Raw genomic sequence first — 22,189 nt, 5'->3', positions numbered from 1 at the left:
AGGCCCATGCCGGATCTTTGTTAGCTAGGACTGTTTCACCTCTGAGGCTGGCCTTGAGCAAGGCGTCAAAAAGTACAGTCGTGCATTCTACTACTAAACGCAGCACCTTGATACAGAGTGATCGGATTGTGATGTGATGGTTTTGCCAGCCAATAAGAATGAGCCCCAGCTTGTAAAATTGTTATTATGCTCTGGACGGATGCCATGTTGATGTAATGCTTTTTTTTATTGGAAATTACTGTACTATGAGTGTGTCCGGAAAATAATAAGCAAACCACTAGATCCCTGGAGGACAGCTTTCATCCATCTCCCTTGTCGGTCGTCCTAGACTTCCCGATACCTGTGCTGTACCCCTATTCAGTATTGACCACCACCACCACCACCACCACCTACGTATTCTTCAGATCAAAGTTGAGAGGGTAGGTCTACCCTCCCCGTTCCGCTCCCCACTGGATTTAAACAATGAGGGAGATAGACACACACACTCGCTAGTTACTCCCGCTACTCCCCGCTTCCGTTTCATCGTCCCTTGCCTTCCCCTTCCCATTACCATTCCCATTGCTACTGTGGTCATAGCCAAAGACGATGCCCCTCAGCTTATCCCTCTCCCCGCTCTCCTCGCACATAGCCCTGAACATCCCGCCCTCCAACTCCCACAGCTCCCGGGGGGTGCCAAACTCGGCGACGCGGCCGTCGCTGAGGACGAGGACGCGGTCAAAGTCGGCGATGGTGCTCAGGCGGTGGGCGATGACGAGCAGGGTGGCGTCGCCAAACTCCTCGCGGATGGAGCGCTGGATGAGCGTGTCGGTGGCCATGTCGACGGCCGAGGTGGCCTCGTCAAGGACCATGACGCGCGGCCGGGCGACGATGGCGCGCGCCAGGCAGAGCAGCTGGCGCTGGCCCTGCGAGAGGTTGAGGCCGCCCTCCGAGATGGGCGACGAGAGCGAGTGGAAGATGTTTGCGTTCTTCGGCGAGCTTGTGGAGGGGGTTGAGGTGCCAGACTGGGAGGGAGCAGCTGCCGCTGAGTCTTGGGGTGCGACGAGATGGACGCGCTCGAGGCAGTCGCGGAGCTCGGCGTCGGTGTGCTTGTCGAAGGGGTCGAGGTTGCTGCGGACGGTGCCTGAGAAGAGGACCGGGTCCTGAGAAAGAGAGAGGGCAAAGTTAGGTTGGGCCGGTTAATCGGGGGATGAACGGGGTATATGTACGCACCTGCGGAATGATGGCCAACCGTGAGCGGAGGTCATGCAGCCGGATCTTGGATATGTCCAGTCCGTCGATGTGGATGCTGCCAGAGCGGGCTTCCAAGAATCGGAACAGGGCGAGCGTCAGGGATGACTTGCCCGCGCCGGTGCGGCCGACGACGCCGATTCTCTCGTTTCGGTTGACGCTGAAGGTCAGGCCCTTGAGGACGGGGGGGAGGTCAGGGGCATATCCAACAACTAGGTCGTTAACCTCGATTCGACCCTCGGTAGGCCACGCAGCCGGCGGGCGCTTGCCGTCGAGGGACTCGGTGGGTAGCTCGGTGTACTAAGAAAATTATATTTAATATTACCTTGGCTCTCTGGGCTAAGATGGATTGCGTACCTCGATAATCCGCTCGGCAGCGTTCATGTTCAGCTCCACAGCGGCATAGAGCCGGATGGTCCAGACCACACAGCTGGAGAACTCCAGAGCAAACGCCAGCGCGAAGCCTGCCAGAGCCGAGTTGATCGCAGGAGTGCGTATGATGAGGATAGCCACAAAACTTGAGAAGAACGAGCCGACCAGAGCCATTCTCCATCCCATCCACCGGTTGAACAGCCACAGATGCCATGTCGAAGTCGAGTAGTCGTCGATCCGTCTGTACATGCGCTCCACGTAGACTTGTGCCTTGTCGAAGCCGCGGATGGTGGTGACGCCGGTCAGGGCAGAGCCGAACTGCTCAAAGACGGGTGACTTTGTTGTGCTCTCTAGCCGCTTAACGGGCCTGGCGGCGTTTAGGTAGAGGACTGCAAAGTAGAGACAGATGAGGAGGAGAATGCCGGCCAGGAGGACAATGTATGGTGATACGAAAAGGCCGGCGACAACGACCGCTATAAGTCCCAAGAACGAATTCGCGCCAAAGCTCACAGAGTTGGCCAACTGCGAGTCAATAATGTTGAAGTCGGCCGTGTACCGGTTGAGAATGCGGCCGACTGGGACGGTGTCAAGCCATCGGATCGGGGTTCGGAGAATGGTAAAGTTAAGTTTAGCGAAGAGCTTACGGCTTGCACGGACCGAGCCGACGTAGATGTACAGAAATCTCAAGGTGCCGATGATGGAGGACGCGACGGCTAGGGCGATATAGATACCGAGATAGAAGCTCAGAGTGCCATCGAATCCAACCGAAGGCGCGGCCATTGCCTGTATCGACGTCTGGCGAACACCTTCAGCATAGTAGTAGCCGTAATCGCTCGAGGTATTAGGCCCTTGCTGGGCACGAACGCTCTGCTCTTCGTAGCTGCCCGTCCATATCTTGAGCCACCATGACCGTCCTGTGGGCTTGTTAGTTTGGGTAGGCACTTGATAGGCAGGGGTTGAACGCCATTAGCTTACCAAGCGAGAAGCCTTGTACAGCAGTGAACAGGAGTAGCGCAAAACCCCAGTAGAGCCAGCCGCCGCTGTCTTTGAGGTAGGTGAGGTAGATGTGTTTCTGGACAGCCCCTTGCTCGCGAGACTCCTCTTCGACAAACTTGCGTGCCGTAGTCTTGGACGTCACCTTCCTCAGAGTACCGCCGTCCGCAGCATCTTCTTCGGCGGAGGCGCTGTCCGAGTTCACTGCTGTGGCCAGTTCGTCGGCGTCAATCTCATCGGCCGTCTGTTCATGGCTCTTGATCTTCTGGAGCGTGCCTTCTTCGCGCAACTCCGAGAGCAGACCAGCGTGCAAGATACCGCCATTGCCCAGCTCCACCAGATACTTGGTCTTCGACTCGCAGAGAGCAACGTGGTGGGTGACAAGGATCCTGGTCCGTCCAGCGGCAAGCTCTCCATTTAGACACTTTTCAAAGATGTGACGGCCCACGTGCGCGTCCACGGCACTAAAGATATCATCCAGAACCAGGATGCCGGCCCTGGAGTAGATGGCCCGAGCAAGCGTGACACGCCACTTCTGGCCGCCACTGAGGTTGATGCCGTTTGCTCCAATCTCCGTGCTTTCACCGTCTGTGAGCATCTCTAGATCCTTCTTCAGGGCACAGACTTCGACGGTCTTTCTGTAACGCTCTTCGTCGTACGGCAGCCCGAAGAGGATATTGTCCTTGATGCTAGCGTTCTCGATCCAGGGAATTTGCGCCACGTAGGCGATGGCGTTGGGAATAATCCAGTTTCCCCTGTTCGCCTTGTCGTCGTGCCTTTCGGACAGCGGTGGAGCTGCCGGCACATACAAGGTACCTCCCAAGACATCCACTTCCCCCAAGATGGCGGCCAGCATCAGGCTCTTCCCTGTCCCCGTCTTTCCCGAGATAACCGAGAGTTCACCCTTGGGGAATGTGACGTTGACGTTGCGGAGAACAAACCTCTCCTCTTCATCGATCTTCTCGTCCGACGGCCAGGCGATGGAGGCGTTGTCGAAGGACACCTCGTCGGAGTCCTTGGAAATTTTGGACACCTCTGGAGAGTTGAGGTATTCTTCAATACGCTTGATAGAGACCCAGGCATCTAGGAGATCCGTGGTGAGCTCCGGAATCACCGATAGTGTCATCTCAAGGGCCTTGAAGACGCCAAGACTAACGAAGGCTACGGACGGGGCCAGCGACCCGTTGATGACCGCATACACAGCGAGGGAGATGGCGGACAGGAGAATGGGGCTTGTCACCCAGCAAGCAATCAGTGCCGTGTCGTTCATGAAGACATTCCAGACGGCGCCAAGTTCTCGCTCACGGACAGCACCAATCTTATTCTCCCAGTCCGGTTCCAGGGCCGAGAATTTGATCTGTCGAATTCCTTGCAAGGCCTCGGTGACAACCTCCATCTTCTCGTCCCTGACTTTCATCAGGCGGTCCTGAGCCGCAGCGTACTTCTTCGAGAAGTAGATATTGACGGGCATGATGGCGAGCATGGCCGAGAAGCCAGCCAGGAGCGCCTGCCATCCCAGAAGGCTGATCAAGAACGCGAGTGACACGATGAGCTTGAAAAGACTGCCCGGGAACAGGTACTGGAAGGTGCAGAAGTCAGATATTCTCTTCCCGTCTACGCCTATCAGGTTCACAGTGCTCTGCTTGGTCTTTTTTAGCTCTTCTGAGTCGTCCTCATCTGCGCCCACCTCTTGCTGGTCCGTGGATGCTGGCTCCTCTACCGCATCTGCGCACTCCGTCTGGCCCTTCTTCTTGGATTTGGTAGCGCCTTTTACATCCTTTCGGCGCATCGCCTTCTCAAAGATGAGAGCCGAGAGCTGAGCGCGAATCGGGATGTGGAGATCGGAGAACGACAGCCAGAAAACGTAGGATTCGACCCATGACTGGGCAATGATGGCAACCGCGAGCCACACCACCCAGATATATACCTCGACGCCGTGGACGAGGTCGGGTTGGCGGCGCTCAAGCAATCTCAGCAACTGCAAAATCACCCACTGCGGAGCAAAGTTCAGGACCGAAGTGCAGAGAGTCAGGAACCACTGCACGGCGAACGCCTTCTTGTGGGCCAGCACGAGATCAAGCCAGAGACGGTGGCGGTTCTCACGTTTCTTCCAGCTGGCAGACATAGACGCGGCGCGCGTAAAGTGGTCTGGTCGAGTGAGGTCGGCCAAGTCCAGGTCCTTTTTCCTCGACGCAAGTTTGAGAATGTCGTTTGGCCACGCAAACGTGAAGCGGCTAAACGCGGACGCAGTGAACATCCGGTCCACCAACTCTCCGCGGTAGAACACATCGGGTCTCCTGGGAATGCAGAGGCTCGCGACGGCGAGGCATATGCTCGGGACAAGCTCAGCTAAGTGAAGCGCGAAAGACTCTTGCGAGACGTGATGCGCAGAGCCGGCAATCTGGGATTGCGCGAGAATGATTCCGGTAAGAACTATAGATGAGAGGAACGTGTAGATGCCGAGATTATAGGCCTGGACTGAATTCCTGCTCGAAGCTATGGCCACAGCCTGGAACAGCAAGATACCCTGCATGCTATGTCAGCCATATCGGCAGGTATAGAAAGGTTTTGTCGGCGGCTCTGGCTTACCCAAGCTCCTATATCCAGCACGTCCATCAACTGAAGCTTGTCTCCTCGTGGCGACACCACGAGGACGGCAACGGAAATGGCACAGCCAGCCGCCGCGGAGAGTAGGACGAGGAACTTTGGCCATTTGGCCGAGTAGGCTTTCATCGATTCTAGGGTTGCCTTGCCGTCGGCATCCTCGTACGTATCTTGCTTGGCATCTCGCCTGGTGAGCCGTGCCACGATGGTGGACACTGCGGGGATGGAACAGAGTCCGATGAGCGTGATGCCCGTCCCGACGACTGCCAGCATGGAGCCATTGTCCTTCATTGTCAGCTGCGATGGATGCAGACGATGTCGACCGTGGAGAAGAATCCTGCTGCAGCGGTTTTCGAGCGCGCCGATCTGCTCGCTCTCGACCCGGTCCCCCGATTACGGCGCGGGCAATGTCGATTCGCTTTGCAGTCCCAAATGTCTCCTAGAACGATTATCACGGAATGTTGGTGGAAATTACGAACCAGCTCCAACTCGCGATCCAATTGAACCTGGCGGATCCGGTGGCTGGGAGGAGAAGAAGAAGGAATCGGCGGCGGAAAGGATCATCTGAATAATAACCCGTAATCTACTCTGTAGACACTATGTATGTAACTTTACATGTATAGTACGGTGGTACATAAACTGGTGCGGTTTTCTCAATGAGTAGCAGGGGGGAAAAAATTCGGGGGACCACATGCCGCCGCAAATGCTGCTTACCTTAGAAAGGCATGTCGCTGAAGCTTGACTCATGCGGTGAAGGTGCGGCGAAGTGGTGGGAAGGAACTTGCGAGATAGGACTCTTCCGATTCGCCGCAGGTGTTCTCCAGCAGAGAACTGGATCCAGCGCTTTTTTGCGGGGTGCCGCTTCTCCTCCCCATCGATCCGAGCATCCGACCCTTCCTATCTCGCCGAGAACGGGGCCGGCACTTCTTCCCACACAAGTCGCAGTAGGAGTCCATATCTACACGTATATAGCGGGAAGAGGCGGGAATCTTCATTTTGCCAGCCGGGCTCTGCCAAAGCACCTTCCACTGACAGTCTGGGTGCTCTGGCGGTGTGCTACCCTTATCGACAACTGCATGCCATGCGGTCCCTTCGGCGCACCATCGTGGCAGGATCCAATGTATCACCACGAGTCGCCTCCCCGGACCGGAGCTGGGGCCGTGCGCAGCTCGATGGACACAGTACATTGCTATGTTGACAAAGCCTTTACGGCCCACGCAAGTGATACGGATATGCTGTGCTCAGGCAGCGCTGATTCTCGCTTGTCTGAGTGTATCCGAGGCGGAAGATGGAGTGCGACATGGAAAGCCGCTGCCTTGGAGTAACCATTCACATCCCCCCCACAAGTCCTTTGGTGTAGCCCGTCTTGATTGATCATTCCAGGCAGAGGCGAATTCTGATTGGGTAAGTCCAGACTCAGATTAGAATAACCTACAGTGATCGGTGGTAGCCCTGAGATCGAGCCTTTACCGTTCGAATCATGGAGTGACCTGCCTAATAAGAGGATACCCTCCACCTTTCCCACAGCTGGCTTGGCAGCCCAGCAAGGCGGAGCGGAGACCGAGTTGGCGGCTCGGTTTGGGGGCCCGCCCTTCTGGCAGGTAGCCATCACAGCATGCAGGCAGTAAAGTCTGGGATGTTGGATACATCGTTGGGCCATGCGAACCACTCTCTCTTCAGCTACCCTGCTTTTTGTTTCGGAAGATGTGGACATGCTTTTTATCACCGAGCCCCAGAAAGATTACCTCGTATGCACACGGGAGGCGGCTGCATCCGATTGTCGGGGAAGCGAAGACGTGCAGTAGCAGCAGCAATACCCCGTTAGCACTGATGAAGGGCTGAGACTTTAACATTCTCAAAGGTTGACCCTCTTATTCCAACACGGCGTGGATACGGCTGAATAAGTTATAAAGGGCGTCGCGACTCGGAGGTGCACATATCTCACTAAAGCCTTGTCTTTGCGTGTTACAGCAGGCCGAGAGTCACCAGCGGCGGAGTTCCCGCTCACACCGGGGGCGTTGGTCAGCATCAGGACACTTCATTGGGCCAGTGGGACTGTGGTATCGTCTTCTGCAGGCCAGGTGCCGTCTGACACGCATTGATCCGCTGGATAACCATTTGCTCGCTAATCCAGGATCCTGCAAGGCCCAATTGCCCAGGGCCGATGTCTCGCCTTGTGCATGAAAATGGGTTTGCGAAGATCTGAGGCACAGGACCTCTCTCCCCAGCTGCAAAGGATGCCTTGTTGCTAAGTCCCCGCCGCTGCGAGCCGGCCGCTGTCCGAGACTTGCAGTGTAAGCGCCGGAACCAACCTTCCAAGGTAGCAGGATTATGTGGTAGCGAATGGGATCGATAAGAAAGAAGACGAATTTTTGCTAGCAAAGTACTTGGTAAATGCTCTTGAACAAGCGGAAGTACACATCTACGGTACCGGGTGGGTGAGGTGCTGTGAAGGGAACAATGCCAGTTGATGGCTGGAGCGAGAAAACCGTGACGGGGTGGGAAGGGAGTGAAAGTCCGTTCGAGGGGAGGTATCCGCTCTCCTGATTGGTCCGTCCACGACGCCAAACGCGACTCCCAGCAGGAGGCGTGGTGTGGACAAGGATTAGTTCCCTGGTAGTGGCTCCAAACCCGAACGACTTCCACTGCATCCCGCAACCGACAACGACGGTGCTGGTTGCCCTTCTGTACGGGCATCGGGAGAAGATCCGCCTACTAGCACTTTCAAAAGACTGCACGCCCCTGTTCGCTTGTGTGCATGCACCAAGACTCTCATCGTCTCTTCCTTGCCTGGCGAAGGTGTCGGCTTGACCCCTGCCTTGAGCTGTCCCAAGTGCACTTGAGTGGCACGAGCTGCAAGCTCCCGGTATTCGCTCCGCTTTTATTACTTTCCTTCGACCAACACCACCATCTTCGACCCGAACCGACAACAATTAACCCTGCCTTCTCCGGACTTTGGCCAATTGCCCTACACCGAGTATTGGTTGTGGTCTCGAGGCTCGAAAATCGCGTGAGCATTACCTGAACTCGATTCCAAATCCAAGACTGCAGCTGTGGATTGGAAGCAGCAGACGGCGGTTTGCGGGCACCTCCATGACAGCCGCCCTGCAACCGATTCGGTTCCAAGATGAAGGCGACTCCGTTGATCGTGAACTGGCACCACGACAACAGTAACCCGTATCCCATCTACTCCGCCCACTTCGAACCCAACGGCAAAGGTCGCCTGGCTACGGGAGCCGGGGATAACAATGTCCGAGTAAGTTCATGCAAGCCCTCCTGCGCTCTACCTGCATTAGCTCGTCGGGCACTGACACGGCTACAGTTGTGGAGGATAGAAGAGGAGGGTGAGGATCGAAGGGTCGAATACCTGGCGACGCTCTCGAAGCACACGCAAGCAGTGAACGTCGTCCGCTGGGCCCCTAAGGGTGAGCTGAAACTCCACGAGCAACTCCGAGTCTTGCCCCATTGACATACCTTCTCAGGCGAGCTCCTTGCATCTGCTGGCGATGACGGCAATGTGATATTATGGGTCCCCTCAGACACGCACCACCAGGCCTTTGGCTCCGAGGGGCTCGAAGATAAGGAGACATGGCGGGCAAAGCACATGTGCCGGTCGCTGGGCACCGAGATATACGATCTGGCATGGTCGCCCGACGCTTCTTTCTTTATCATCGGAAGCATGGATAATGTTGCGCGGATCTACAATGCTGGAACTGGTGAGCACAGCCCTCAAGAACATCCTCTAGGGCCTCTGTTACTGATGCTCTTCACAGGAACTCTTGTGCGCCAGATTGCCGAGCACAGCCACTACGTTCAGGGCGTAGCCTGGGACCCATTGAACGAGTATATTGCAACACAGTCGTCGGATCGTTCTGTACACATTTACTCGCTCAAAACAAAAGATGGCCAGTACACGCTCCACAGCCACGACGATAAGCCCCCAAAGGTTGCCAGCCACGCCAAGACGGACTTGCCGCCTCGGCGGATATCCTCTAGTAGCCCGGCTCCGCCGGAAATGGGTTACCGGTCTGTTCTCGCGGCGGTCGATGCTGTACCGGGCGTTACTATGGGATCGCCGGTTCCGTCAGCCCCGGGAACCCCGACTTCGGTTGCGCTACCGATGAATCCACCCAGCGTGATTAGCCACAGTCGGAGGTCGTCCTTTTCGTCAAGACGTTCAGTTTCGCCTGCGCCGTCAATGCCCCTACCAGCCGTTATGCCCATCGAGGCATCTCCAAAGCCGCACCTGAACAGTACGAGTCTGGGCATGAGGAACGCCAGCCTCTACGCGAACGAGACGCTCACGTCCTTCTTCCGGCGGCTGACCTTCACGCCCGATGGAAGTCTTCTCCTCACGCCTGCTGGGCAGTACCAGACTCAACATCAAGTGGAAGGTGGGAAGCCGACGTACGAGGTTATCAACACCGTCTACATTTACACGCGGGGCGGCATCAATAAGCCTCCAATTGCGCACTTGCCCGGCCACAAGAAGCCCTCGGTCGCAGTGAGGTGCTCTCCAGTTGTCTACACTCCGAGGCAGTCCCCACCCGTCACCAAGCACATCACTATCGATACATCGTCTTCTGAGGAGCCGATTCCGTCGCTCCCCGAACCTCTGTCCAAGCCCTCACCAGCTCAGTCGGTTATGGAACCTCCGCCGCCGCCAGTCTTGATGGAGACTTCTACCTCTACGTCAAAGACATTGAGTCTGGAAACCGGTGTGCAAGCCCCGGGACCAAAGGCCGTGTTCGCGTTGCCGTATCGGATGATCTACGCCGTGGCGACGCAAGACTCGGTGTTGCTGTATGACACGCAGCAACACACTCCCATCTGCATCGTGAGCAATCTGCACTGCGCCACTTTTACCGATCTAGCTTGGTAAAGTCATCTGCTTCTCATTGTCCCCGCAATTCATACTAACACAGCGATAGGTCGAGCGATGGATTGACATTGTTGATTTCATCCTCGGACGGGTTTTGCTCTACCTTGTCGTTCTCGCCCGGAGAGCTAGGCACCATCTATACCGGTGAACTCGGGCCTCCGAAAATCTCTGGGGCAGGCATATCCTCGAGCCAAAACACGCCTGCTCCGACCCCAACCTCGGTCTTTGCGCCCCCTTCGCCGTTTCCGAACGGCTCGCACCATAGACACCGCGATTCTGCCAGTTCACTCACGGCTCCTTCTCCGCCGCCAGCATCGTTTGTCAACGCGCGGGCGGGGTCACCAGCACGGTCTAACTCGGCATCTTCCATCGTCACTCAGGTGTCTACAGCGCAGACAGGCGTGTTGAGCAACCCGCCGTTGATAGCGGGTCAGGTCCCCAGCATTGCGGCGACGCATTCCAGCAAGGTGATGGGCGTTCCGATTACAACACCGCCCGAGACGCCCCAAGCCTCATTCAGCGGGCCCACGGGTACCAAGAGGGAGACCAGCGAGAGCGAGACCAATGAATCCGGTAGTCAACCCAAGCGGAGACGGATCGCGCCTACTCCGGTCACCGAGGGACCGGAACCGAGCGGCGCCAGCAGTGACGAGACCAAGACGTGATCCGCTTATGGATGTTCTTCAGAGTGGCTAACGAGCAACATGTACTATATCGAGGAAGGACGGGGCGTTGTGGCAGGATGGTCCAGGAAAAATCTGAAGGTTGAGATGGATGAGGTCGCGTTGATACAACACTCGTTTATTCGTAGCGGTCGGCTGGCCGTCTTAGCATTTGGTGGTGTTGGCAGGCAGGGGATCTGATTCGCGCTCGAGTTATGCGATACCGTAGGTTTGTTAGTATGATGACATTCGGAACTGGTATACGGCCTGGAATTGCCGTTTATTTGCTGCGTTGGCATTCGGATCTTACGCATCGATAAACATTCCCGACGCGTTGCAGCATCCCAAGCAGGGAAAATCGTATTGGTCAATGGTTTCAGATGCTGGGCTCTGTTTGTTTTAACTGAGCGGTTCTCCACGGCTCAAGGACTGCGGGACCACCCCTGGCGCTCTGTCCGGAGTGGGAGAGTGAGCGAATCCCACAGCAAGCCAGGGGTGCGGGGACGCTAAAACCATCTTCCCCACACACCGAGCCGGTTATCTTATCACTTACACGGGTCAGGTGGTGCTTTGTAGGTACATAATGTACCGCAACACACCCACGTCCTCCCTAGCACTTAGCTTCCGGTCTTGTTAACTTCGACCTCTTCTGTCCACGGTGACTCGGTCCACATCGTGCAGCTCGCTGCTGGTGTTTTGAGCTGTGAAGATACTACTTGTACACCTGACCTGACTCAATTCCACTTGATAGCTCTTCCCCCGAATTGAGCATATACACCGACTAAGCAGATCAGCCCACCACCTCTACCCCCCCCCCCCCCCCCCCAAAAAAAAAAACATGTTTCTCCTCGATTACCTCAAACACCGGCGTGATTGGTACGTTTTCTTCCTGTTACACACTACCCACCCAAAGGAAGAAAAGAGCATGCATTATTAAAACACGCCAACATACAAGCCAACGCAAACAACAAGAGCGTGCCGCCCGCATCCGCTCCTTGACCGCCTACCACGGGCCCCTCACCGACTCGGACAAAGCCACGCTCACCCGGCCCATCGAGGACCTCGTGGCCGACATCCGGTCGGGGACCACCGCGCCGCTCTCGGTCCTCCGCACGTACGGCAAGGTCGCGCTCAAGGCGCACGCCCGCACCAACTGCCTCACAGAGATCCTGCTGGAGTCGGCCGAGGAGTGGCTGGCGTCTCCGGTGGCCATCAACCTGCGGGGCCCGCTGGCGGGCGTGCCCGTGTCGCTCAAGGACACGGTGGTGGTGGGCGGGTACGACACGACGGTGGGGTACTCGTCGTTTGTGGGCAACGCGGCCGCCGCCGACGGGCCCATGGTGCGCCTGCTCAAGGACGCCGGCGCCGTGCCCTACGTCAAGACCAACTGCCCCATCACGCTGCTCTCGTTCGAGAGCGCCAACGACGTCTGGGGCCGCGCCGCCAACCCGCACAACCCGCGCTACTCGCCCGGCGGCAGCACCGGCGGCGAGTCGGCCCTGCTCGCCCTGGGCGGCCGCATCGGCATCGGCAGCGACGTCGCTGGCAGCGTCCGGGTTCCCGCCCACTGGGCCGGCTGCTATTCGATCCGCTGCTCCACCGGCAGGTGGCCCAAGGCCGGCATCTGCACCAGTATGCCCGGCCAGGAAGGGGTGCCGAGCGTCTACTCGCCCATGGCGAGGACGCTGGGGGATCTGACGTACTTTGTGAAGGCGGTGCTCGGGGAGATGAGGCCGTGGACGTATGATTACACCGTGCATCCTCTGCCGTGGCGGGAGGAGATGGAGAGGGAGTTCGGGGACGGCCGGAAGAAGTTGAGGGTCGGGGTCCTGAGGACGGATGGAGTGGTTCCACCTAGCCCTGCTTGCGCCAGGGCGTTGGCCATGGCGGAGGACGCGTTAAGAAGGCAGGGGTGTACGATTGTTGAGGTGGCCGATGCGCCGGATATGTATGAAGGGTTGAGGCTCGCGTCGTTGCTGCTAAATGCGGATGGCTGCCAGATGTTTGAGTCGTTTAGGCGGTTTGGGGAATGGAACGATGCTGGTGCGTCGCAGCTGGCAAGATTGGCGGGGACGTGGGCGCCCTTCCGGTACCTGTATTACCTGTGGGCGAAGTACGTCCGGCGGGACCATATCTGGGCTGGTTTAGTCAGAAATTGGCGAGCCCAGTCGGCATTTGAGCAGTGGAAACTGGTCAGCCAAAGGGAAGTATACCGGGCGAGATGGTTCGAGTGGTGGAATCAGCAGCAGCTGGATGTCATCATTGCACCGCCAAACGCCACGCCTGCGCTGCCCCATGATGCGATGCGGGACGCGGTCAGCGCGTGCGGATACACGTTCTTGTTTAATATGGTCAGTTTGTTTCCTGGGGAAGTCTTGCTGCGTACTGAGCTCATTCGTTCTGCACAGCTCGATTACACAGCGGGTGTCCTTCCCATCACCCATGTGGACAAGACGCGAGACAAACTCTCTGAGCCGTCTACCATCAAGAATCTAAATAGAGTTGCGGCTGGGGCATATAAGCATTACGACGCCGAGCGCATGCACGGGTTGCCCGTGGGCGTGCAGGTAGTTGGCCGCCGGTTGGAGGAGGAGAAGGTACTGGCTGTTATGAAGCGGTTGGAGGATGGGCTTGCTGAAGGCAAGTACCAGCTTCTGGATGTGAGCATGCTGGATTAGCAGGGGCTCAGGAGTTATTCAATTGTTGGGGGAAGGGGGAAGGGGGAGAAGGGTTTTTCAGCAATCATGCTGCAACAAAAGAGTCCATAGGCTTGGTGACTTCAAGCCTTGCTTGCTTTGCAAGCGGCGTTTGAGATGGGCTTATTTCATCAAGGAGTAAGCGTATGCCAGTATCGTTTCCCCTTCCTCATGTGATACGAATCAATACTTACCCCAGTGCAAGTGACTGCTCTCTACTCGCCGCCGACATCGGCCTCCATGAAAGGAATCATTGCGGGCCATGCATCCCTAGCTGTGACTGGGAGCGTGGGGTTTGCAAGCTATCCCAGCAGCATGACGTATAAATAGGTGATTATCCAACTTCAGCCTCCATACGTTTGTTTAGACGGAGTCGTGGTATTCCTGGGCAGAAGACCGTACACCATACACACATAGGATGGTGGCGGAAAAGACGGACAATTGGTCTTCAGAAGCAAGTGACCCTCCAATCTCTATACGAGACCAACGTTTCTAACAAAGTTAACCAAGGCACATGCTTACCAAAATGCCGCCTCGTATGTGCCCAGACTAGCCACCAAAGTCATGCAATGGCTGGATCCGCAAATGGACGATAGAATACTAGATATCGGATGCGGAGGTCAGTGTCCCTTCATTCCCTCACGCGGTTACGCCGAAACATCGGTCTTACGTTACACATCACAGACGGCGTCCTGGATCTCGAAATCGCCCGAATCCTCTCCCAAGGCTGTGGCAATCTTTTCGGCATAGACAGCTCCCCGGCCATGATCACCGCAGCCAAAGCATCAGCCGCCTCGGCCGGGCTCGCAGACAGGTGTCACTTTGCAGGCAAGCAACCCTCGCGCCCTTACCTCCCAGCTAGCTCTCTTCCGAGCTACGCCTACCAGCTTTGATCTCAACACTCTCCCCACCCACTAACTTTACACTCTAGTCCGCGACGCCACCAACCTAAACAGCTCCCATTTCGAGCCAGCCTACTTCAACAAAGCCTTCTCCAACGCCGCCCTGCATTGGATCCTCCGCCATCCGGCCACCCGCGCCGCCGTCTTCCGAGACATCCGCAGGGCCCTCTGCCCCGGCGGGACCTTTGCCTTTGAGATGGGCGGCCTGGGCAACGTGTCTGAGGTCCGCGCGGCGCTCCTCAGCGCTGTCGGCCGACGCGTTGGGCTTGAGCGCGCGCAGGAGGCGGATCCCTGGTTTTTCCCGGACGAGGAATGGATCAGGGAGATGTTAGAGGTGACGGTGGGAGGTTGGAAGGTGGAGAGGGTTGAGCGGGAATGGAGGCCTACAAAGGCGGACAAGGGCGGGGTGGAGGGATGGGTGAGGTTGATGGGCAAGGGATTTTTTGAGGCCGTGGAAGGTGAGGACGAGAGGAAGAGGTGTATTACGGAGGTGGTCGATGTGCTGGAGGTGGTGTGTAGAGAGCCGGGGGGAGGGTGGGTGTTTGGGTATGTGAGGTTGAGGGTTTTGGCGAGGAGGGTTTGATTAGAGAAGTGAGCCAGATGGCGATTTCATATCTTTTTGATCTAGAGTAGGTCTGCCACTCGGAGTCGAAGAGTTAACAACAGTCGAATCTCGAGATGTTGGAAATCTGATAAATCACCGGAGCTATCTAGATTAGGTAGTACCTTGATGGCCAATCAACGCTTGCAAAATGTTTGGGCATGACGTTCCTTTGCACCCAAACTCGCTGATAAGGATAACAATCGAGCCCGAGATCCGATAAGGCACCTAGCTTTTTATTAAACCTCTGCGGTTCGCTGAACACAAACGACTCGTCGGCCCCGCTGCATGGATGCACCATCCCCTCCCTAAATCGATGGTTGTAACAAGACAAGCTGCATAAATACCCTCTTCACCATGTCTGCAGACGACCAGGCCTTTCTGGACGTGGTATGACCTTAGCCCCGCGTGGCGTGATGCACCGCACACCCAACTGACATGAGTTTTAGTTGTCGTCGCTGCCAAATGACATTCGGAGGTACTCGACCGACGTTGCCGACTTTGTCGACAGGCACGTCGACCAGATAGCCGAGACGCTGAGAGAGGCGCTCGCTTCATCGCCATGGCTGCCCGAGCAACTCAGGCCGCGGCCACCTCCGCCCACCCCGATCATAGCCGTGCCAACCTCGGCTCTCGAGAAGGTCCAGGCCTGGATATCCAGACACAAGATTCTGGTCGGCTTCATAGTCCTGACCACGGGCGCTGTCGCCTACCGATCATATAGGAACAACGCGCTATGGCGGAAGTCGCGCCGCGCAAAGCGAGCCCGCAGCGGGGGCCGAATGGAGGTGGTCGTCATCGCCGGTTCTCCGGCGCTGCCCCTTACTCGGTCACTGTCGCTGGATCTGGAGAGGAAAGGTTTCATCGTCTTTATTGTATCCAACAGCCACGAGGATGAGGTCATGGTCCAGAACCTGTCACGGCCAGACATCAGGCCATTAAACATCGACATCACTGATGTACGTCGCTGTTTCTCTGCTAGTGGCGATGGAGACTAACCACCCCGCAGCCCCCCAGTGCCGGCACATCCATCGAGAATTTTGCGCGCTATCTTCAGGCGCCGCATGCCGCTATTCCCAACGGCAAGCGGCATCATCTCTCGCTCAAGTCTGTTATCCTCATCCCCTCTCTTAACTACCAAACCTCGCCTATCGCCACCATTCCTCCATCGAGCTTCGCCGACCTCTTCAACACGCATCTCCTCCAGCCGATCCTCACAATCCAAGCCTTCCTCCCTCTCTTAGCCGCACGCCTCGGGCCGGCCGATAAAGAACGCCCAATACCCAAGGTCCTCGTTTTCACCCCCTCTATCATCTCATCCATCAACCCGCCCTTCCATGCGCCAGAAGCAACAGTCTGCTCGGCGCTCTCGGCCTTCACTGAGGTACTCACGGCCGAGCTGCGGCCGCTCGGGATCCCCGTGACGCACATGCAGCTGGGCACCTTCGACTTCGCGGGGTTCACGCCCGCGGCCAACTCGCGCCTCCTCAACCCACACGGCCTCCTCCCCGCCCCCGAGGATGCCGAGGCGCTCCCCTGGCCCGAATCCGCGCGCCACGCTTACGGGAAGAACTTTGTCTCGCAGTCGGGCTCGGCTATCAGTGCAGGGCGCATCAGGGGCATGCGAGGGAGTTCCCTGAGGGAGCTGCACAACGCTGTATTTGACGTTATTGATGGGTCGATTACTAGCGGCACAGTGCGGGTTGGCCTAGGGGCTAGTGTGTATGGTTTCGTTGGGCGCTGGGTGCCTAGGAGTTTGGTGGCGTGGATGATGGGCATTAGGAAGGTGGATGAGCTAGCGACATGGCAGGGAAATAACGGCTCGTCAACGTACGGAAGCCCGAGGTCGGCGGGGAGTGATGCCGAAGGAGAGAGTGGGAGGGAGTCGTTTGTTTCCGTACCACCTTTGGAGCAGGGGAGTGAGGTGAATGTTTGGAAAGAGGGCTGACGGGAGAATAATGGTTTTACATATAGACAGATGGATGGTGCAGGAACACCTCACTCACTAGACAGGCAGCTCACGACTCCCACGGACGCATGATCAAAATAATATATGATTAGCGGGTTAACGCATAACCGTAAGCCCTGATGATGTCGAGAGCCTCCTCCCACCTCCCCAAAAAGACGCAACAACCTCGACTATGAATACCCTTTCTTAATGACCCCTCCCTCTGAACCTTCCCCCTTTGCCCCTCCACCTCCCTCCCCTCCCCCCTCCAAACCGGTCTTTATGTCCCCGTCCCTCATGGCCCCTGTCCCCACCATCTCTATCCCTACCTCCCCTCTCCTGCTGCATCTCCCTCTCCCTCTCCCTCTCTCTATCCTCCTGGGAAACGGCCGCCTCCTCTTTCCCCCTCTCCTCCCTAACCCTGGGCTTCTCCAGCTCCCCATCGGACACCCACCTCGGATGAGCCCCCTCTTTACACGTCTTCCCATTCGGGCAGAAGCCCGCAAGGTAATACAGGCACAGCCGGCGGCGGACGTGCTTCTTGTCGCAGCGGGGGCCGAGCGGACAGAAGCCCCGGTCGTAGTGCGGGCAGGGCGGCAGCCGCGAGAGCGGGTCGATGTGCAGGTACAGGCACTCGTCGCCGTTGCTGCAGTAGCCGTTGCGCACGAAGAAGTTGCACTCGGGCATCTTGCGCAGGTTGTACTCGTGCAGGAACTCGCACGACTCGCCCTTCTTGCACAGCCCCCGCAGCCAGTGCTTGCACACCAGCGAGCCGAACCCGCCGCCTCCTCCTCCTCCTCCTCCCCCCCCGCCATCTCGCGTGTTGTTGGCTTGTTGTGGGTTGGATGAAGGGTTGGAGGACGGCCCTGTGTGCCGCTCGGGACAGTGCGATTTGAGAGGGCAGTTGCCCGCTAGGTAGGCTTTGCAGATGGGGCGGTCGGCGGGGAGACTGTGTTGGTAGGTGCGCTGGAGGAACGGCGTGAAGGTGAAGGTGTAGCTCGGAGCGGTGTGGGTGAGGAGCTGAGAAGCGAGGTGGGAGGTAGGTTGGGATTGCTGTGGCGCGGTGGTCGTCGCCATGTTTTTTTTTTCTTTTGGGAACCCGCGGCGATGCCGCTGGGATGGATGGTCGATAGTATTCAACGATGGCCGAGTATTCCTTAAGCGCGGCGGTGGTCTTTAGCTGGAATGATTCTAGGGCTGTGCTGTATATGAGTACCTGGAAGAATTCCGACCCCTATCGTCGTTGAGATTGCTCGAACACGCCTGTGGCAGGCAGAGGTGGTTGGGCTTGGCTTTGCACTGATGAGCGATTGAAAGGTCGGCTCACCTAGCGGTATAAGGTGAACAGCCAATCAGCGCCCTCCTCTTAGGTGCCTCGGCTCGGATAACATGCCCCGCGACTACCTCCCGGTCACTCTCAAGCAGCCAAGGTACCACTGACTATAATAAGAATAGGAAGTAAGCGTGGTTTGTGTCTTGTGAACACTTTATCAACGTTCATTTGTGGGTTTTCCTATCATCGACTTGGACTCATTGCCTCCCTATAACTGCAAGCTCCGTCGTCTTTGTAATTCCCTATATACTGTTCCTTCCCAGTTCCCGATATTCAAGATGAGGGGCATCCAATTGGCGCAGTATGTCAGGGTAAGGGGCTGCTCTTATCATTCAATCCAGCATTAGACTGATTCTTGCAGGCACCACATGAGCTCAGGGTGACCGAGCTACCCGACCCCAAGCCGGGCCCGGACGACTACCTGATCGAGGTGCACGCCGCGGCGACAAACTTCTTTGACATTCTACAAATCCAGGGCAAATACCAGCACCAGCCTCGTATGGACCTCGCCACCTAGTTTTCCCAAGCTCCAAATGAAATGCTGACAACTGCCTTCCTTAGCCTTCCCATGGGTCTCGGGCGCTGAGTTCGCCGGCATCGTTCTTGCCACTCCTGCCAATTCTAAGAACCCCAAGTTCCCCGTCGGTTCCAAGGTATTCGGCGCCACTCAGGGGGCATATGCCACCAAGGCCGTCGCCAGGGAGGTTAGCATGCTGCCTGTGCCAGAAGGCTGGAGCTTCAATCAGGCAGCTGGGCTCTTTGTGACGGCGCCAACAAGCTACGGTGCGCTGGTTGTCCGTGCCGCAGTGAAGGCGGGCGACTACGTCCTGGTTCATGCGGCAGCCGGAGGCGTCGGCCTTGCCGCAGTCCAAAGTTCGCTCACCAAAAACCCCCTCGAAGCTTCTACATCGATGTGCTAATGCCCGCCGCAGTTGCCAAGGCCTTCGGGGCCACCGTAATCGCCACGGCAGGCACCAAGCGCAAGCTCGAGGTGGCCAAGTCATTCGGTGCCGATCATGTGATCGACTATCGGGATGAGAAGTGGCCTGAGATGGTCAAGAAGTTGACGCCAAAGAGTAGAGGAGTCGATATTGTCTACGACCCGGTGGGCATGGTCGACAAGAGCACGAAGTGCACGGCATGGAACGGCCGAATCCTGATCGTTGGCTTTGCCGCCGGCACAATCGAGAAGGTGGCCATGAACAAGGTGCTGTTGAAGAACATCAGCCTGGTTGGGATCCACTGGGGACAGTATGCCGTATACGAGAAAGAGACGGTCGTCACGGTCTGGCAGGGCATCATGAAGCTGATTGCCGAGGGCAAGTTCAAGGGAACAGAGTTTACAGACAAGGAGTTTGTGGGACTCGAGGCTGTCCCGGACGCTCTCAAGGCCCTCGGCAGCAGGGAGACTTGGGGTAAGGTAGTCGTCAAGGTTCCCCAGGATAGGCCGAGCAGGCTGTAACTAGGCGAGCTGTGAGATTTATTATTGTTCCTGCTCGTTCCCGCTCTCGCATGTAACCCTAACCCGTAGTTCATGACAATGGCCTGGGTCCCTGAAATGACGCCATCCCGCCGATACTTTTTTTGGGTTATATTTTTTTTTTTCTTTCTAAGCAAGGGATTGACCCCACGTTCCCGACACAGGGGTGCATCCCGCTGGGTGGCTTATTAAAACGTGCTTGCAATCGGAATCCGCATGAAGGTTCGACAAGAAGCCGCATAGCGCCGATTACGGTCCGCCGCAAGCAAGTCGTCGGGGACCGAGAAATACTGACCCCTCCCTGACCCCACCAAGCCGCCAAACTGTTTTCCTCGTACTTTAGACGCACCCTCCGCTCCAGTGCTCCTGGACTGTCGGTGGCTGCTGTCGCAACCTTCTCGAGAGAGATCAAGCCCTACAAGTGCGATATCCACACCATCAGCAAGCGGAGGATGCATCACAAGGTGGTCATAATCGGCTCTGGGCCGGCCGCCCACACTGCGGCCATCTACCTGGCCCGCGCCGAACTCAAGCGTGCGCATTCCCCCGCCGGTTACGAGATATGTGTGAGAAAGCGTGCTGACAACCACGGGCGCAACAGCCGTCCTTTACGAGGGCTTCATGGCCAACGGCACCGCTGCAGGCGGTCAGCTCACGACCACGACCGAGGTCGAGAACTTCCCCGGCTTCCCCGAGGGCGTAACGGGCCAGGACCTGATGGACAAGATGCGCAAGCAGTCGGAGCGCTTCGGCACCGAAATTATCACCGAGACCGTCTCCAAGCTAGACCTGTCGGCGCGGCCGTTCAAGTACGCGACTGAGTGGGATCCCGACACGGTCCGGACGGCCGACGCCGTCATCCTGGCGACGGGCGCGTCGGCGCGGCGGATGAACCTGCCCGGCGAAGACAAGTACTGGCAGAACGGCATCTCGGCCTGCGCCGTGTGCGACGGCGCCGTGCCCATCTTCAGGAACAAGCCCCTGGTCGTCATTGGCGGCGGCGATTCCGCTGCCGAGGAGGCCATGTTCCTGACCAAGTACGGCAGCCACGTCACGGTGCTCGTGCGCCGGGACAAGCTGCGTGCCAGCACCATCATGGCGAGACGGCTGCTGTCCAACCAGAAGATCACGGTGCGGTTCAATACCGTCGCCGTCGAGGCCAAGGGCGACGAGAAGGGGCTGATGAGCCACCTCGTGGTCAAGGACGTCGTGACTGGCAAGGAGGAGACGCTCGAGGCGAACGGGCTGTTCTATGCCATTGGCCACGACCCAGCAACAGGTTTGGTCAAGGGGCAGTTGGAGACGGATGCCGAGGGCTACGTTCTGACAAAGCCGGGCTCCACATACACAAGCGTCGAGGGTGTGTTTGCGGCTGGAGACGTTCAGGACAAGAGGTACCGGCAGGCTATTACCAGTGCAGGTTTGTGGCGACCTTTCCTCTTCAAACAATGACGGCACTAACAGCTCTCAGGTTCCGGCTGCATGGCTGCCTTGGACGCGGAGAAGTATTTGGCTGAGCTCGAGGATGCCAACCTGAGCAATTTATAGACATGTAATCCCTCCAATAGACGTGCACCGCGAGCGAGCGATACCCTTGCCTTGCTGGAATAGAGGGAGATGCTTCGTTTGGCCCATTGCCTTGAGTGATGTTGGGTGTGAAATTATGCAGTCTGTATACTACGTTGAATGCTTTGACAAGCCTGCAGCTTCCCGAAACTAATTACTCTAGGGGTTGGGAGATTAGCAAACGGTCACGCTGGGCCGATCATGATATCTACCCATCCCGTATTATCTAACATTCACGCAGAACGCCGCTAGTTTCATTTCGGACCTGGAGCCGGTGAAATTGGCCGTTGTTAAAGTAGCCATGGATTGCTGGGCTAGCAGTTGCTTCTGTCTATTTCTTTTTCCCCTTATCTACCACTCCAAATCCCCCTCTTCTCCATCCTCTCTCGACTCACCCAACAACACTCCAACATCTTGCTGTTTGCCCAACTCGCTCGCGTCTACAGGTTTTGAGAAAACGCCATAAAAATGTCCGGCAAGGGATACAGCTACTCTGGAAGCGGCACCAACAGCCAGGTGAGTATCGGTCGCACGTTATTACACAGTCATGCAGCCAGAGACAGATGGCTAATGCCTGGCCGCAGGGTAACCACTGGTGCTCGCGCAATTACGGCAACGGATCGAATTCGTATCACTACTCCAACACGTATGTGTCACCTGCTGTGCTTGTGCCTGGCATCATCCAGCGAAGAAGTCGCATTAACGAAGACTGAGTAGCAACGGGTCGTACTACTATTCCAATCCCAACGGAAGCACCTACTACAACAACGGCAACGGCGGCTCAACCTACACCTCGCCGAGCGGCTACAGCTACTCATCTGGCTCCGGCTCGGGTTCTTCGTCGGGCAGCTCTGGCAGCAGCGGTTCCTCGCAGAAGTAGAGCACTCCTAAATCGGGCGCTTGCAACCTCAAATATGCGCTAG

At 57.1% G+C, this 22,189-nt stretch overlaps 9 protein-coding genes across 9 annotated transcripts; 7 read left to right on the top strand and 2 right to left on the bottom strand.

Annotated features, from left to right (window-relative positions):
• Nucleotides 1-488: 488 nt before the first annotated feature.
• MFIFM68171_00388 (ATP-binding cassette transporter protein) lies at nt 489-5,487 on the bottom strand (the record flags this gene model as incomplete). The annotated part of the gene is made up of 5 exons (XM_071055810.1): nt 489-1,139; nt 1,210-1,527; nt 1,585-2,513; nt 2,575-5,119; nt 5,182-5,487. The coding sequence occupies 5 exons, from the start codon at nt 5,485-5,487 to the stop codon at nt 489-491; spliced, it is 4,749 nt and encodes a 1,582-aa protein (XP_070911911.1).
• Nucleotides 5,488-8,323: 2,836 nt separating this feature from the next.
• Nucleotides 8,324-10,743, top strand: CAC2 (Chromatin assembly factor 1 subunit; the record flags this gene model as incomplete). The annotated part of the gene is made up of 5 exons (XM_071055809.1): nt 8,324-8,452; nt 8,519-8,621; nt 8,679-8,912; nt 8,970-10,074; nt 10,128-10,743. The coding sequence occupies 5 exons, from the start codon at nt 8,324-8,326 to the stop codon at nt 10,741-10,743; spliced, it is 2,187 nt and encodes a 728-aa protein (XP_070911910.1).
• Nucleotides 10,744-11,578: 835 nt separating this feature from the next.
• On the top strand, nt 11,579-13,418 carry MFIFM68171_00386 (Amidase domain-containing protein; the record flags this gene model as incomplete). Its single annotated transcript, XM_071055808.1, has 3 exons — nt 11,579-11,616; nt 11,696-13,091; nt 13,149-13,418. The coding sequence occupies 3 exons, from the start codon at nt 11,579-11,581 to the stop codon at nt 13,416-13,418; spliced, it is 1,704 nt and encodes a 567-aa protein (XP_070911909.1).
• Nucleotides 13,419-14,021: 603 nt separating this feature from the next.
• MFIFM68171_00385 (Methyltransferase domain-containing protein) lies at nt 14,022-14,921 on the top strand (the record flags this gene model as incomplete). Its single annotated transcript, XM_071055807.1, has 3 exons — nt 14,022-14,055; nt 14,121-14,264; nt 14,368-14,921. The coding sequence occupies 3 exons, from the start codon at nt 14,022-14,024 to the stop codon at nt 14,919-14,921; spliced, it is 732 nt and encodes a 243-aa protein (XP_070911908.1).
• A 375-nt stretch (nt 14,922-15,296) lies between these two features.
• MFIFM68171_00384 (Duf1776-domain-containing protein (Fragment)) lies at nt 15,297-16,887 on the top strand (the record flags this gene model as incomplete). Its single annotated transcript, XM_071055806.1, has 3 exons — nt 15,297-15,329; nt 15,389-15,898; nt 15,949-16,887. The coding sequence occupies 3 exons, from the start codon at nt 15,297-15,299 to the stop codon at nt 16,885-16,887; spliced, it is 1,482 nt and encodes a 493-aa protein (XP_070911907.1).
• A 109-nt stretch (nt 16,888-16,996) lies between these two features.
• Nucleotides 16,997-17,964, bottom strand: YTH1 (RNA-binding component of cleavage and polyadenylation factor; the record flags this gene model as incomplete). The annotated part of the gene is made up of 2 exons (XM_071055805.1): nt 16,997-17,051; nt 17,117-17,964. The coding sequence occupies 2 exons, from the start codon at nt 17,962-17,964 to the stop codon at nt 16,997-16,999; spliced, it is 903 nt and encodes a 300-aa protein (XP_070911906.1).
• Nucleotides 17,965-18,498: 534 nt separating this feature from the next.
• On the top strand, nt 18,499-19,682 carry TRR1_2 (thioredoxin-disulfide reductase; the record flags this gene model as incomplete). Its single annotated transcript, XM_071055804.1, has 4 exons — nt 18,499-18,531; nt 18,582-18,717; nt 18,782-19,093; nt 19,153-19,682. The coding sequence occupies 4 exons, from the start codon at nt 18,499-18,501 to the stop codon at nt 19,680-19,682; spliced, it is 1,011 nt and encodes a 336-aa protein (XP_070911905.1).
• A 470-nt stretch (nt 19,683-20,152) lies between these two features.
• On the top strand, nt 20,153-21,248 carry TRR1_1 (thioredoxin-disulfide reductase; the record flags this gene model as incomplete). The annotated part of the gene is made up of 3 exons (XM_071055803.1): nt 20,153-20,234; nt 20,302-21,120; nt 21,172-21,248. The coding sequence occupies 3 exons, from the start codon at nt 20,153-20,155 to the stop codon at nt 21,246-21,248; spliced, it is 978 nt and encodes a 325-aa protein (XP_070911904.1).
• Nucleotides 21,249-21,734: 486 nt separating this feature from the next.
• Nucleotides 21,735-22,146, top strand: MFIFM68171_00380 (Fungal specific transcription factor domain family protein; the record flags this gene model as incomplete). Its single annotated transcript, XM_071055802.1, has 3 exons — nt 21,735-21,782; nt 21,851-21,912; nt 21,984-22,146. The coding sequence occupies 3 exons, from the start codon at nt 21,735-21,737 to the stop codon at nt 22,144-22,146; spliced, it is 273 nt and encodes a 90-aa protein (XP_070911903.1).
• Between the last annotated feature and the right edge of the window lie 43 nt (nt 22,147-22,189).

Source organism: Madurella fahalii (genome assembly GCF_045866475.1).
Source record: "Madurella fahalii IFM 68171 DNA, scaffold_1, whole genome shotgun sequence".
NCBI lineage: Eukaryota > Fungi > Ascomycota > Sordariomycetes > Sordariales > Madurella > Madurella fahalii.
Note: the sequence above shows the minus strand (reverse complement) of the source record. Positions and strands in the feature narration are given on the sequence as shown.